At 45.2% G+C, this 15822-nt stretch overlaps 1 protein-coding gene across 3 annotated transcripts in view; it reads right to left on the bottom strand.

Annotated features, from left to right (window-relative positions):
- The window catches only part of CAMK1D (calcium/calmodulin dependent protein kinase ID), a 437751-nt gene that overhangs the window by 19826 nt on the left and 402103 nt on the right, over positions 1-15822 (bottom strand). For all 3 annotated transcript variants that reach the window (XM_056573326.1, XM_056573327.1, XM_056573328.1), the window contains one exon: positions 8361-8493. In XM_056573326.1, the coding sequence (XP_056429301.1) occupies positions 8361-8493 (133 nt within the window). The remainder of the gene's footprint in view (positions 1-8360; positions 8494-15822) is intronic.

Here is a 15822-nt window from a genome sequence, read left to right as displayed (position 1 = left end):
ACAAGACTCAAAAAGGCTCTTTCTTAATACACTCATGATGACTGAACTTGTTTTGGATGTGTGGGTGTTCACACATAATATTTTGTTCAGTATTTTAAACCAAAACCAGAAGTGGGACCAACACAGAAAAATGTGCATACCGTATATACTCGAGTATAAGCCGACCCGAGTATAAGCCGAGACCCCTAATTTCAACCCAAAATCCCAGGAAAAGTTATTGACTCGAGTATAAGCCTAGGGTGGGAAATACCTCATCCCCCCCTGTCATCATCCAGACCCGTCATTAACATCCTCATCATCCCCTTGTCATCATCCCACACATCCCCCCTTCATCATCCCCTTGTCATCATCCCACACATCCCCTTATCATCCCACACATCCCCCCTTCATCATCCCCTTGTCATCATCCCACACATCCCCTTATCATCCCACACATCCCCCCTTCATCATCCCCTTGTCATCATCCCACACATCCCCCCTTCATCATCCCCTTGTCATCATCCCACACATCCCCTTATCCCACACATCCCCCCTTCATCATCCCCTTGTCATCATCCCACACATCCCCTTATCCCACACATCCCCCCTTCATCATCCCCTTGTCATCATCCCACACATCCCCCCTTCATCATCCCCTTGTCATCATCCCACACATCCCCTTATCATCCCACACATCCCCCCTTCATCATCCCCTTGTCATCATCCCACACATCCCCTTATCATCCCACACATCCCCCCTTCATCATCCCCTTGTAATCATCCCACACCCCCCCCCTTCATCATCCCCACCCCCCTTCATCATCCCCACACCCCCCCCCCTTCATCATCCTCTTCTCATCATTCGCCCTCAGTGGTCTTCAACCTGCGGACCTCCAGAGGTTTCAAAACTACAACTCCCAGCAAGCCCGGGCAGCCATCGGCTGTCCGGGCTTGCTGGGAGTTGTAGTTTTGAAACCTCCGGAGGTCCGCAGGTTGAAGACCACTGCGGCCTTCAACATGCGGACCTCCAGAGGTTTCAAAACTACAACTCCCAGCAAGCCCGGGCAGCCATCGGCTGTCCGGGCTTGCTGGGAGTTGTAGTTTTGAAACCTCCGGAGGTCCGCAGGTTGAAGACCACTGCGGCCTTCAACATCATCCAGCCCCCTCTCACCCCCTTTAGTTCTGAGTACTCACCTCCGCTCGGCGCTGGTCCGGTCCTGCAGGGCTGTCCGGTAAGGAGGTGGTCCGGTGAGGAGGTGGTCCGGGCTGCTATCTTCACCGGGGGCGCCTCTTCTCCGCGCTTCCGGCCCGGAATAGAGCCGTTGCCTTGACAACGACGCATCTGCGTCGTTGTCAAGGCAACGTGACTATTCTGAGGCCGGGCCCGAAGCGCTTAGAAGAGGCCTCCCCGGTGAAGATAGCAGCCCGGACCACCTCCTCACCGGACCACCTCCTTACCGGACAGCCCTGCAGGACCGGACCAGCGCCGAGCGGAGGTGAGTACTCAGAACTAAAGGGGGTGAGAGGGGGCTGGATGATGTTGAAGGCCGCAGTGGTCTTCAACCTGCGGACCTCCGGAGGTTTCAAAACTACAACTCCCAGCAAGCCCGGACAGCCGATGGCTGCCCTGGCTTGCTGGGAGTTGTAGTTTTGAAACCTCTGGAAGTCCGCAGGTTGAAGACCACTGCGGGTGGGGGAGTTCACTCGAGTATAAGCCGAGGGGGGTGTTTTCAGCACGAAAAATTGTGCTGAAAAACTCGGCTTATACTCGAGTATATACGGTATATTTCCATTATAGTTTCTCTTTGTTAGTTTTGCTCCAGGTTTTGGTTAAAAATACTTAACAATAAATTGAACAAAATACTATGTGTGAATATAGTTTCAATGTGAATAAATTATTTATGCTGTATGCTTTTGTTGTAGCTCCCCAGAGTATTTTGTAAATGCAAACAATATATAAGTCCATTGATATTGACTGAGGTAGCTGTGAAGAATATACAATTAGATTTTTTACTATATTAAAAAGGTCTTTTTGGCTGCGTGGTAGTGTGCTCACTACCAGGCAGACTTCCCCAGCAGGCATGACGTCACTGATGCCTGCTGGGGGGGGGGCGACTTCTGCCCTTAGTTCATCTACACAAGGTGCCTCCAGCTGTTTCACCACTACAACTCCCAGCTTGCCCTGACATCTATAGGCTGTCAGGGCATGCTGGGAGTTATAGTAGTGAAACAGCTGGAGGCATCCTGTGTTGAAAACAATAAGTTAGGGCCATGGGCGCGGCGCTGCCACGTCCCCCCCACCCTCGGTGTTAAAACCTCGAGCCCCGCTCTTCCCCAACCCCCGTGTTTGAAACCCCAATCCCCGAACTCCCCTAAACATACGTACAAACAAACTGCAGAGTCCAGCAGCAGCGGCATGCAGGGGCAGCAGCAGTGACATGGTGCGGAAGGAGTGGCTGGCCAATGCGCTTGCTCCAAATTCTGGCGTGATGTCACGCCAGCCTGCAGCCGGCCACTAGGAGGGAGACCCCTAGTGGCCGTTTTTCAAACGTAAATTAAAACATTTTAATTAAAAAAAATAAAAATAATGAAAATTTATTAGAGATATGTTGTAGTACATATGTACTAAAACATATCAAAAAAAGTTCATGACAGTGCCCATTTAAGCTTATTGCAGACGCAGAATAAAAGTTCTTTCAAGTACAGCTCGAATTATGCCACTTTAACAATGATAAAAACAGGATTAATATAAAAATGTATTAAATTGCCCTGTTTGAACCAGAGGCAACATACTGATCTTGTTTATGGCAGGCCATATCCTGACAATTCACTGGTGGTAAAGGATGTCATAATATGAAAGACATTCCAATAGCTTATGTCCAGCATTTCATCCATATACATGGGGAAAAAAAATATTTAGTCAGCCACCAATTGTGCAAGTTCTCCCACTTAAAAGGATGAGAGAGGCCTGTAATTTTCATCATAGGTATACCTCAACTATAAGACATAATGAGAAAAAAAAATCCATAAAATCACATTGTCTGATTTTTAAAGAATTTATTTGCAAATGATGGTGGAAAATAAGTATTTGGTCAATAACAAAAGTTCATCTCAATACTTTGTGGTCAATACTTTGAGGTCAAATGTTTTCTGTAAGTCTTCACAAGGTTTTCACAAACTGTTGCTGGTATTTTGGCCCATGCTTCCATGCAGATCTCTTCTAGAGCAGTGATGATTTGGGGCTGTCGCTGGGTAAGATGTACTTTCAACTCCCTCTAAAGGTTTTCTATGGGGTTGAGATCTGGAGACTGGCTAGGCCACTCCAGGACCTTGAAATGCTTCTTGCAAACCTACTCCTTCGTTGCCCAGGTGGTGTGTTTGGATCATTGTAATTCTGAAAGACCCATGCCCTTGCTGATGGAATGAAAAAAAAACTTTAAAAAAAATCGGAGAGCGGACAGGATCGATATTCATAAACAGCCAACATATATACCAATAGAGCAATCCTACTTACTTCAACGAGACGGGTTTCACCGTCCTTAAACCCCCCTCGATCCGGCCAGCCTGTTATCGTTTTGTGTTTTACCACGCCAACCAGGTACTTTGCACACTGCTATTCACTCTTTCTCCGGATCTATCCAAAATTTTCAAAATCACTGCGATTCAAAATGCTTCATACAGAACAACAATTTATTCTATTAAAAGTTCATAAAAGGCAGAAAAAAGGAGAAAGAGTGAATAGCAGTGTGCAAAGTACCTGGTTGGCATGGTAAAAGACAAAACAATCACAGGCTGGCCGGATCAAGGGGGGTTTAAGGACGGTGACACCCCTCTCGTTGAAGTAAGTAGGATTGCTCTATTGGTATATGAATTGGCTGTTTATGAATAACGATCCTGTCCGCTCTCCGATTTATTTATTTTTTTCATTACACTATTCGGAGTGACGAGTCACTTGCCGAGGAGGATTGACGCACAGAAAGGACCGATATAAGAGATCACTATTTTCATCTACGGGTCTTATAAAGTGTGTGAGTGGTTTGAATAAGCCACTCATCAAGTGTAAGTGTGAATTTCCTTTTTTCAAAAGTGTCTTGCTATCCGAAGAATTTCTACATTGCTCCCAAAATAGTTTTTTTCTTACGTACTTTCTATACTTGAAGATGGAAGGAAGTTTTCACTCAAAATCTCACGATACATGGCCCCATTCATTCTTTCCTTTACATGGATCAGTCGTCCTGGCCCCTTAGCTGAAAAACAGCCCCGAAGCATAATGTTTCCACCCCAATGCTTCACAGAAGGTATGGTGTTCTTTGGATGCAATTTAGCATTCTTTCTCCTCCAAACTTCAAAATTCAGACAGGCCCGGACATGTACTGGCTTAAGCAGGGGGACACATCTGGCACTGCATGATTTGAGTCCCTGGCGGCATAGTGTGTTACTGATGGTAGCCTTTGTTACTTTGGTCCCAGCTCTCTGCAGGTCATTCACTAGGTCCCCCCATGTGGTTCTGGGATTTTTGCTCATCATTCTTGTGATCATTTTGACACCACAGAGTGAGATCTTGCGTGGAGCCCCAGATCAAGGAAAATTATCAGTGGTCTTGTATGTCTTCTATTTTCTAATAATTGCTCCCACAGTTGATTTCTTCACACCAAGCTGCTTGCCTATTGCAGATTCAGTCTTTGCAGCCTGGTGCAGGTCTACAATTTTGATTCTGGTGTCCTTCGACAGCTCTTTGGTCTTGGCCATAGTGGAGTTTGGAGTGTGACTGTTTGAGGTTGTGGACAGGTGTCTTTTATACTGATAAGTTCAAACAGGTGCCATTAATACAGGTAACGAGTGGAGGACAGAGGAGACTCTTAGGCTAGGTTCAGACTACGGAATCTCCGGGCAGAAAATTTCCGCCCGGAGATTCCGAGTGCGGCCAGCGCCAACTGAATCAGTTGGCGCTAGGACTGCGTGGACACTGCAGTGTCCAATAGACTGCAATGTGTTCTGCGAGTATTTCCGCCTGAAGAAAGAGCAACGCCATTCTTCAGGCGAAAATTTCCAAGCGGATTTTCCGTTCACAAATTATGCTTCACAATTTCCGAAGTGTGAATTTGTGAACGGAAACCCATTCACTACACTATACATTTTAGCTAGCGGAATTTTTGCCTGAAATTTCAAAGCGTAATTGCAGGCAGAAATTCCGTGCCTTAAAGAAGAAGTTACAGGTCTGTGAAAGCCAGAAATCTTGCTTGTTTGTAGGTGGCCAAATAATTATTTTTCACCATCATTTGCAAAAATAAAAAATAAAAAAATCAGATGTGATTTTATGGATTTTTTTTTCTCGTTATGTCACTCATAGTTGAGGTATACCTATGATGAAAATTACAGGCCTCTCTTATCTTTTTAAATGGTAGAACTTGCACAATTGGTGGCTGACTAAATACTTTTTTGCCCCACTGTAGGCTGCAATAAATGGTGCTTATATTTTGCTCATTCCTGAAAGACAAAGAAGGAGATTTTTTTTTTTTTTACGTGCGACTTTTCTATACATGCTGCGACTTTTTGATTTTTTCTTATTCCAAAGTGCATTTCTGAAATCTGCTCCCATAGTACTTTCTTTTTTTACTTTGCAGTGGTCATGTATTTATCAAATGCGATAGTCACTATTTATGAAGAAAAAAAGTTGCATTTCCATTTAAAAGTCGCACATGTATTTAAGGTCCAACCTGGCTTACAGAAAGTGCATACGTCTGCAGAAAAGGACATTAACACCTACTTTAACAACTGTTCTTGTTCTGCATCATGAAACAAAGCTACTACATTAATGTTAATGTTAATTATAGAAAAAAATTATTTTATAACTAATAACTCTCTAAATTTTAAGGTTGAAAATACACACTGCACACATTGTTAATTTTATCACACGTACATGCTGGTGTCCCCACTAAATTTTAAAATTAAAGGTGTTAACCAGGAAAAAACTTTTTTTTACATATCAACTGGCTCCAGAAAGTTAAACAGATTTGCAAATTACTTCTATTAAAAAATCTTAATCCTTTCAGTACTTATGAGCTTCTAAAGTTAAGGTTGTTTTTTTCTGTCTAAGTGCTCTCTGATGACACATGTCTCGGGAACCGCCCAGTTTAGAAGAGGTTTGCTATGAGGATTTGCTTCTAAACTGGGCGGTTCCCGAGACACGTGTCATCAGAGAGCACTTAGACAGAAAAGAACAACCTTAACTTCAGAAGCTCATAAGTACTGAAAAGATTAAGATTTTTTAATAGAAGTAATTTACAAATCTGCTTAACTTTCTGGAGCCAGTTGATATATAAAAAAAAGTATTTTTTCCTGGATAACCCCTTTAATGTTGTGTTAACCCCTTTACGACGCAGGACGTATATTTACGTCCTGCGCCGGCTCCCGCGATATGAAGCGGGTTTGCGCCGCGATCCCGCATCATATCGCGTCGGTCCCGGCGCTCATCAACGGCCGGGACCCGCGGCTAATACCACACATCGCTGATTGTGGCGATGTGCGGTATTAACCCTTTAGAAGCGGTGGTCAAAGCTGACCGCCGCTTCTAAAGTGAAAGTGAAAGTTCGGGCTGTTCGGGACCGCCGCGGTGAAATCGCGGCGTCCTGAACAGCTGACAGGACACCGGGAGGGCCCTTACCTGCCTCCTCGGTGTCCGATCGGCGAATGACTGCTCCGTGCCTGAGATACAGGCAGGAGCAGTAAAGCGCCGATAACGCTGATCACAGGCGTGTTAATACACGCCAGTGATCAGAATAGGAGATCAGTGTGTGCAGTGTTATAGGTCCCTATGGGACCTATAACACTGCCAAAAAAATAAAAAAATAAAAAGTGTTAATAAAGGTCATTTAACCCCTTCCCTAATAAAAGTTTGAATCACCCCCCTTTTCCCATAAAAAAAATAAAACAGTGTAAAAAAAAAATAAATAAACATATGTGGTATCTCCACGTGCGTAAATGTCCAAACTATAAACATATATCATTAATTAAACCGCACGGTCAATGGCGTACGCGCAAAAAATTCCAAAGTCCAAAAAAGCGTATTTTGGTCACTTTTTATACCATTAAAAAATGAATAAAAAGTGATCAAAAAGTCCGATCAAAACAAAAATCATACCGATAAAAACTTCAGATCACGGCGCAAAAAATGAGTCCTCATACCGCCCTGTATGTGGAAAAATAAAAAAGTTATAGGGGTCAGAAGATGACATTTTTAAACATATAAATTTTCCTGCATGTAGTTATGATTTTTTCCAGAAGTACGACAAAATCAAACCTATATAAGTAGGGTATCATTTTAACCGTATGAACCTACAGAATAATGATAAGGTGTAATTGTTACCGATATATGCACTGCGTAGAAACGGAAGCCCCAAAAAGTTACAAAATGGCGTTTTTTCTTCGATTTTGTCGCACAATGATTTTTTTTTCCGTTTCTCCGTGCATTTTTGGGTAAAATGACTAATGTCACTGCAAAGTAGAATTGGGGACGCAAAAAATAAGCCAAAATGGATTTTTAAGTGGAAAGATTTTTAAAAGGTAAGGAGGAAAAAACGAAAGTGCAAAAAACTGAAAAACCCTGAGTCCTTAAGGGGTTAAAATAGCATAAGGCACAAAATAATTGTGTAAGAATATTTACAGACTCAGTAAATAACCCATATGTGGCACTAAAATTTTTCCTTAAAAAAACAGAAACATCCATAGTAATATAGCTTCATGCACATTTTGGGGTAGGTAACATACCGAGCCGTTTTTTTTTGTGGCTTCACTATTGTTTATGTGTCTGTTGGTGCTGCGCTGTCTGCCTTCCTGGCGTAAACTCTGGCCTCAGCGCAGCAACGCAAGACTCCGCCCACCAACATCACAAAATGCGGGCTCAAAATTGAACAAAAAAGCCTCTAGAGTATGGATATTCATGGTGCGGCATTGTATGTTTTTAATATTTTTTTTATTTCTGAGGAGGGTGGATGGGTTGTTGCAGGATAGTTGGAGTGAAGCTATTTAGTGCCAGGCAGGCCAGTCAGGGTGTCACCCGATGCGGTATGCCCCCCCGTCCCCGTCACTCTCTAGCAACGCTTCTGGTAATAAAGGGAAGATAAAGAACTTGGGCTATTAACATAAGGGAAAACTTTTCTGCTTTAAAAAATTGTCATATAAAAGCCATGTGTTGAAAAGAATGATAAATCTCCTTCATAGACATTTCTCGTAACCTTTTAAGATTACTGGATTCCACTTAAAGAGGGAGTTATTCCAATAATATTATATCAGTGATATCGAAGTGCCTAATGCAGTCCAACCTTCATTTGTCCTTAAAAGTAATAAAATAGGACAGTTACCACTTAGGAAAATGTACTTACAGTCTTTACGACTTGTTCCATCTGGAAGTGGGCTTGCAGGGTTGTGTCTACTTGACATACTCGAATTGTCTTGGCTGCTTCCAAGGTGCAATTTTCTCATGTGTCTGACTACCGCAGTAGCATTAAATGCTTGCTAAAGGGGACAGAATTTACATGTAAGGAAAGGGAATTTGCTTAAAGGGGTACTCAGGTGGAGAACATTTTTTTTTCTTAAATCAACTGGTACCAAAAAGTTAAACAGATTTGCAAATTAATTCTATAAAAAAATCTTAAAGGAGATATCCAGTGGTGAAAAACGTATCCCCTATCCTAAGGATAGGGGATAAGTTTCAGATTGTGGGGGGTCAGACCGCTGGGGCCCCCCACGATCTCCTGTACAGGGACCTGGCAGCCTGCGGGAAGGGGCCGTGTTGACCACCGCACGAAGCGGCCGCTGACACGCCCCCTCAATACAACTCTATGGCAGAGCTGGAGCGCTGCCTTCGGCTATCTCCGGCTCTGCCATAGCGATGTATTGAGGGGGCGTGTCGGCCGTCGCTTTGTGCGGTGATCAACACACGCTAGATTGCTGGGGCCAGATTGCTGGGGCCCTGTAGAGGAGATCGTGGGGGGCCCCAGCGGTCGGACCCCTCGCGATCTGAAACTTATCCCCTATCCTCAGCACATCATGCTGCTCTTTTCCTGCTGTAGGTCTTATCACTGACTGCTGCCATTCAGAGAATATCATGATTTATTGGGGACAGATAGTTTGAAAGAAAAGACATGTACAATATGTTTACAACAACACAGCATGTGCACAGATAGTAAAAGCAATTGGTTGGCAGCCATTACACATAGCCGCACTGACTAGTGTTAGTTGAAGTCTGGGTTGCAAGCAAGTAAAAAGAATATGTAAGAGATAACAGGGACCACAGGAGCTGGCAAAGTCACATGGATAACTACAGGGGGCACAGAATAGGTATTGTGGTGGCTTTGGGGCATTTTTTTACTTTCCCAGAGCACCCATTTAAGTAATTATTTTAAGTCAGATCACAGTGCTTTCTGCTTACACCACTGTCCATGTCAATAACTGTCCAGAGCAGAAAAGGTTTGCTATAAGGACTGCTCCTGCTCTGGACAGATCCCAACACAAACAGAGGTGTCAGCAGAGAGCACTGTGGTCAGACTGGAACTAAATTCACAGCTTCCTGTGAAGCATACAGCAGCTAATAAGTACTGGAAGGATTAAAGAGTAATTAAAGAGAGTCCCCAAACTAAACTTTTAATATATTGTGACTTATGTAATTATAAGACACTTTGCTATTCACTTGGTGGCTCTGTTCTGTTCCCTGCACAAGTCAAACAGTTAGTTTGGTCTCCTCCCTGCTTTGCAGGACATCAAACTTAGGAAATGTGTGCGGGGCATGGCGAGGCACAGCTCTTGCAGGCTTTAGTGACATTGTGCCTGCTGGGGAATGCACACTTTTTCTACCGGGAGCTCACACAATGTGAACAAGGGAAAAAGTATGATACAGATCTTTTTATAGCTCGGAAAAATAGGGCAGGAGGGGTGTTAGGAATAGTTAGGGAATATAATCTGTTAGTTTAGAAATATGGTATGATGACAGGTATACTTTAAGATTTTTTAATAGAAGTAATTTACAAATTTGTTCAACTTTCTGGAACCAAATGGTTAAAAAAATGTTTTTATCCGGAGTACCCCTTTCACATACTTAAAAGTGAAACTTTAATATTTAAACCAAATTCATTTGGTGAAAGATTTCTCCCTTTTAAAAACATGGCAGACAATAAAATGAACCCCTCCTCCCAAAAAATACGTTAATATAGGAACATATTAAATAAAATAAAAAAGTAAACTTCATAAATGTCTATAAAGAACAGTACTTCAAATGTTTCTTTGGATTACATAAAATATGTAGAATCTGCATGGATACATTTGCCCTGTCCAAATTTGTTACAAATCTGGGTGTCATGTGTCAAATGTTGGTTTAACGGAGCGGAATGTAGATCCTCTAACCTGTGTGGCTGATGACTCGGACCATATCTAAGGTCTAAGGGGCCGCTTGTCTTCACCAGAGCACGCCGCAAGGCAGGATGGGCTTGCTGCGGTAGGCGACTGTTACGAAGCTGGATCCTACTAACCTGTGTGGCGATGACTCGGACCGTATTGGGGAGCGGAATCTAAGGTGCCACTGGTCTTCACCAGAGCCCGCCGCAAGGCAGGATGGGCTTGCTGCGGTAGGCGACTGTTACGAAGCTGGATCCTACTAACCTGTGTGGCGATGACTCGGACCGTATTGGGGAGCGGAATCTAAGGTGCCACTGGTCTTCACCAGAGCCCGCCGCAAGGCAGGATGGGCTTGCTGTGGCAGGTGACACACAGGTCGCTACCCCTGACACGGCTCCACCACACAGGTAGCTGGGCAAGAAGAGGTACCAGAGGATGAGGCAGAAGCATAGCCAAACTTAGCAGGAGGTCAAGGCAGGCGGCAAAGGTGCATAGCCAAATAACGTAGCAGGAAGGTCTGGATACACAGGAAGAGGCAAAAAGGCAAAAGGAATGCTTAATCTCAGGCTAGGGGCACTGAAGATCCGGCAGGGAAGTGGGGGAGGAGCTGGCATAGATAACGTATGGGATGAGCCAGACACCAATTAGTGGTGTGCTGGCCCTTTAAATCTAGAGAAGGTGCCGCGCGCGTCCTAGGAGGTAGGGGCATGCGCGCGGGGAAGCAGAGAGCTCGGCAGCAGGAGGTAGGCAACGGGCCGCGATTCGCATGCGGCCGCGTGCCTCTATGCGAATCGCGGACCCAGCGGGAGCGGGAGACAGCGGGCGTTCAAGGTCGGGGTGTGGGACCGGAGTGACAGCTGTAACAGTACCCCCCCTTTTGGTCTCCCCCTCTTTTTTGAAGACAAAAATTTGTGGATAAGATCACGGCTAAAATATTGTCCTGTGGCTCCCAAGACCTTTCCTCCAGGCCAAATCTTTCCCAATCCACTAGGAAAAAGCGTTTACCTCTGATAAACTTAGAGTCCAGAATTTCTTTAACGACATAAACATCAGAGGTACCTGAGATGGGAGTAGGTGAGTGTTTTTTATTTGAAAAGCAGCTGTGGATGACAGGTTTCAAGAGAGAGACATGGAAAGAATTTGTGATCCAGAGTGAGGTCAGCAGATGGAGAGAAAGGCCACAGGGTTTAGACATTTCTTGATCTTATAAGGACCCAGATAGTTTATAACTGGGTACCTTAAAGCGGATATACTTTGAAGACAGCCAGACTATCACCAGGAGAGAAATCGGGAGGAGATCACCTTTTCTTGTCCGCTTCAGACTTCATACGTGAAGTGGCATACAATAGAGATTGACAAGGCTTCTGCCAGATGGTAGAGAAATTCCGCACTTGCTCATTAACCACAGGAACTCCGGAGGAAGAGGACAAGGGAAGAGGAGGACAAGGAGGAAGCACATAAACCACAAAGAATGGTGATGACCCAGAGGATTCAGAGTCCCTATGATTGTATGAGAACTCTGCCCAAGGGATTAGAGCTACCCAGTCATCTTGACGAGAAGAAATTAAATGACAGAGATAATCTCCTAAAACCTGATTCCCCCTCTTGACCTTTCCATTGGATTGAGGATAGTATGCTGAGAAAAATCCAATTCAACTTGGAGAAGAGCAGAGAGTTCTCCAGAACTTGGAGGTGAATTGAACACCTCGATCGGAGACAATATGGGAAGGTAATCTATGAAGGAGGAAAATATGGCAAAGGAATAGCTTGGCAAGCTGTGGTGCTGATGGTAAACCTGGCAGAGGCATAAAATGAGCCATTTTAGAGAATCGGTCCACTACAACCCAAATGACCATATTGCCGCCAGAAGAAGGAAGGTCAGTAATAAAGTCCATAGCAATATCGGTCCAAGGCTGCTGTGGCACTGGCAAAGGCTGGAGTAGAATAGCAGGCTTGGAACAGGGGGTCTTGTCCTGGGCGCAGATAGAACAAGAACGGACAAAATCAACAACATCCTGCTATAAAGTGGGCCACCAGTACTGTGGGGAGATGAGCTGCAAGGATTTACGTATTCCGGCATGACCAGCTAGAAGAGAGAAATGACCCCAATTCAGGACTCGGAGTCTTAAACAAGGAGGTACGTAAGTCTTCCCAGGAAGAAAGTGCTGAAGACATGCTGGCGCTGCAGAGATGAGACGATCAGGAGGAATAATATGTTGAGGATGGGACTCCTGGTCTTGTACATCTGAGGATCTGAACAGAGTGTAAGCACGAATATTCTTCTCAGCAAGGTGAAAGTGGATAAAGAAATCAAATCTGGAGAAGAACAGAGACCAACAAGCCTGGGGTTGAGACGATGATCAGACTGGAGATAGAGCAAGTTCTTGTGGTCTGAATAGATAATTATCAGATGTGCAGAGCCTTCCAAGAGGAGACGCCATTCTTCTAAGGCCAATGTTATGGCCAAAAACTCACGATCTCCGATAGTATAATTTCTCTCCGCAGGGGAGAAGGTCTCCGAGAAGAAGGTTACAGTTCTTCCATTAGAAGATTTTTGCGTTAAGACTGCACCTGCTCCAACCAAAGAAGCATCTAGTTCTACGATAAATGGCTTGCTGGGATCGGGTCTAGATATAACAGGAGCAGAAGCGAAGGCAGATTTTAACTGTTTGAAAGCTTCTTCAGCCTCTTCTAGGTAAGCGAAACGAATGGAGTAACCAAGGTGGAGTAGTTAGGAATAAACTGCCGATAGTACTTAGCAAAGCCAAGGAAGCGCTGAATAGCTTTCAAACCAGTGGGGCGTGGCCAATCCAGAACTGCGTCTGCAAGTCAGCAAAATCCTGAAGAAAAGGCGGCAGATCGGCAGAGGGGGGTGGAAGGAGACACCAACTTGGATGGAAGGGTATGGAAAAAGTTGTTATAGTAGTAAGTTCCCCAATGATGTACTTCTCCAGTCTTCCAGTCAAGATGCGGTGCATGTAGTTGTAACCAGGGAAGGCCTAGTAGAAGAGTGGAGGTAAAATATGGAAGTAAATAGAAGGACAATTTTTCCTTATGCAGAACTACAACTTGCATAGACAAGGGTTCTGTGTGGAATAAGATAGTACAGTCCAGATTTTCTCCGTTGACTGAGATGTACAAAAGCTTCACAAGGCGGGTTACTGGCAGACAAGACCTATGCACTAATGAAGCATCGATAAAGTTCCCCGCAGAACCAGAGCACAAGAAGGCCAGAACGAAGATAGTCTCTTTGGAGGTTAGAGACAGCTGGACCATCAAATTCAAGCATGGAGATGAGGTATTCACACCTAGGGAGGCCTCTCCTACAAACCCTAGGTGCCAGCGTTTCCCTGTGACTGTGGTTGCAGAGGAAAATTTCTGAGGAAATGATCTGCACTGGCACAGTATAGGCAGAGGTTCTCAGCTCGTCGGCAGGTTCTTTCCTGCAGGGTCAAATGAGACTGATCCACCTACATAGCCTCCACAGTGAAAAGCATCGTAGAAGGTTGCAGTGGTTGCTGGAAGACAGGTGCCAGATGAGGAAAGCGCCGAGGTCGTGCAGACTCCCTTTCTTGGCAAAGTTCCTCACGTCATTCAGAGAAACGGATATCTATCCGAGACGCCAACTGTGTGAGTTCATTCAGGGGAGCGGGCAATTCCCAGGCGGCAAGGACAGCCCTGATATGGCTAGAAAGTCCTCTCCTGAAAGTGGCACATAGAACTTCATTGTTCCAAGATAATTCAGATGCCAGGGTACGAAATTGAATGGCATATTTGCCCACAGAGGATTTGCCCTGTGAAAGACTGAGCAGTGCCGTCTCAGCAGAGGAGTCTTGGGCTGGTTCTTCAAAGACACCCCGAAATTCCATCAGGAAAGCCTGGAGATTGGTTATGAGAGCATCACTGTGGTCTCAAAGCGGAGTTGCCTAGGCCAAAGCCCTTCCAGTTAGGAGTCTGATGACAAAAGCCACCTTTTCTCGTTCCTTTGGGAACTGTTCTGCCATGAGTTCAATGTGCATGGAGCACTGAGTCACGAAACCACGACAGGACTTGGGATCCCCATATTTCTCTGGAAGAGACAAGCAGAGTTTTGTTCCGGAAGAGACTGCCTCAGCGGGAGGCAGCACTGGAGCAGGAGGAGGCTGAGGCTGTTGCGGCTGTTGTTGAGCAGTTAGCAACTGCTGCATCATTGCAGATAACTGGCTAAACTGCTGTGCCTGCTGGGCCAACTGCTGTGACTGGAGTGCCACGATAGAATCAAGATATGGGTTAACTGGCAGAGGAACCCCAGCGGGATCCATGGCCGGGTCTTGCTGATATGATGCTGGATGTGGATCCTACTAACCTGTGGGGTGATGACTCGGACTGTATAGAGGAGCAGTTCTAAGGAACGCTTAATCTCAAGCTAGGGGCACTGAATATCCGGCATTGTAGTGGTGCGCTGGCCCTTTAAATCTAGAGAAGGTGCTGCACGTGCGCCCTAGAAGGGGGTGTGCGCGGGGAAGCAGAGAGCCGGGCAGCAGGAGGTAAGCAACGGGCTGCGATTCGCATGCAGGAGTGGGAGATGGCGGTGCTCACGGTAGGGGTGCGGGACCGCAGTGCTCGCTGTGACAGCGACACCCAGGTAGCTACCCCCGACATGGCTCGACCACACAGGTAGCTGGGCAAGAAGAGGTACCGAAGGATAAGGCAGTAGCGTAGTCAAATGTAGCAGAAGGTCAAGGCAGGCGGCAAAGGTGCGAAGTCAAATAACGTAGCGGGAAGGTCTGGATACATGGGTAAGGCAAACAGGCAATATGGAACGCTTAATCTCAGGCTAGGGGCACTGAAGATCCGGCAGGGAAGTGTGGGAGGTGCAGGGACTTTATAATGTAGTGTCAGGTGCAACTACTAATTATAGGCGCACTGGCCCTATACATTTCAGAACTCTGGCGCGCGCATCCCCGCCTCCTAGGTCGAGCTGAGACACATGCGGGCGTGTTCCGCAATGCGAATCCCAGCCCCGCCAGCAGACAGGGACACAGGGACACTGCAGTATAACAGTTGGATTCCCCAAGCTAAGCCTAAGGTAAGCTATACTACTGCTATATCACGCTATAATATTCAATAAAAGTATACAATTTCTAGCTAATTGTCTCGAGTAGATGGGAAGGGAAATAATTTTGTTCTGGCGATAAGCTTTGTATAAGTTTCAAAGACAACCTGTGGTCTGGTGCCTACATTGCAGGTTCTACCAAAAATAATGCTGCATGCTGTGCTATTTTGTTCAGAAAAATGCTTGACATCATACCAGAAATTTGACAGACCCCAATAAAGTCAACGGGGTCCTGTTGTTGTTCAGCGTGCAAAAAATCTGCTGGCACTGTGTCTTACCAATGTAGGCCCCAATTTTAACATGACGCAAACTTGAATTTATAATGTAGTTAGATTTTATTTTTAAGAATTTGTTTTCAT

The sequence above is a fragment of the Hyla sarda genome, chromosome 4 (genome assembly GCF_029499605.1).
Source record: "Hyla sarda isolate aHylSar1 chromosome 4, aHylSar1.hap1, whole genome shotgun sequence".
NCBI classification, from domain to species: Eukaryota; Metazoa; Chordata; class Amphibia; order Anura; family Hylidae; genus Hyla; species Hyla sarda.
This window is presented reverse-complemented; position numbering and strand designations above follow the sequence as displayed.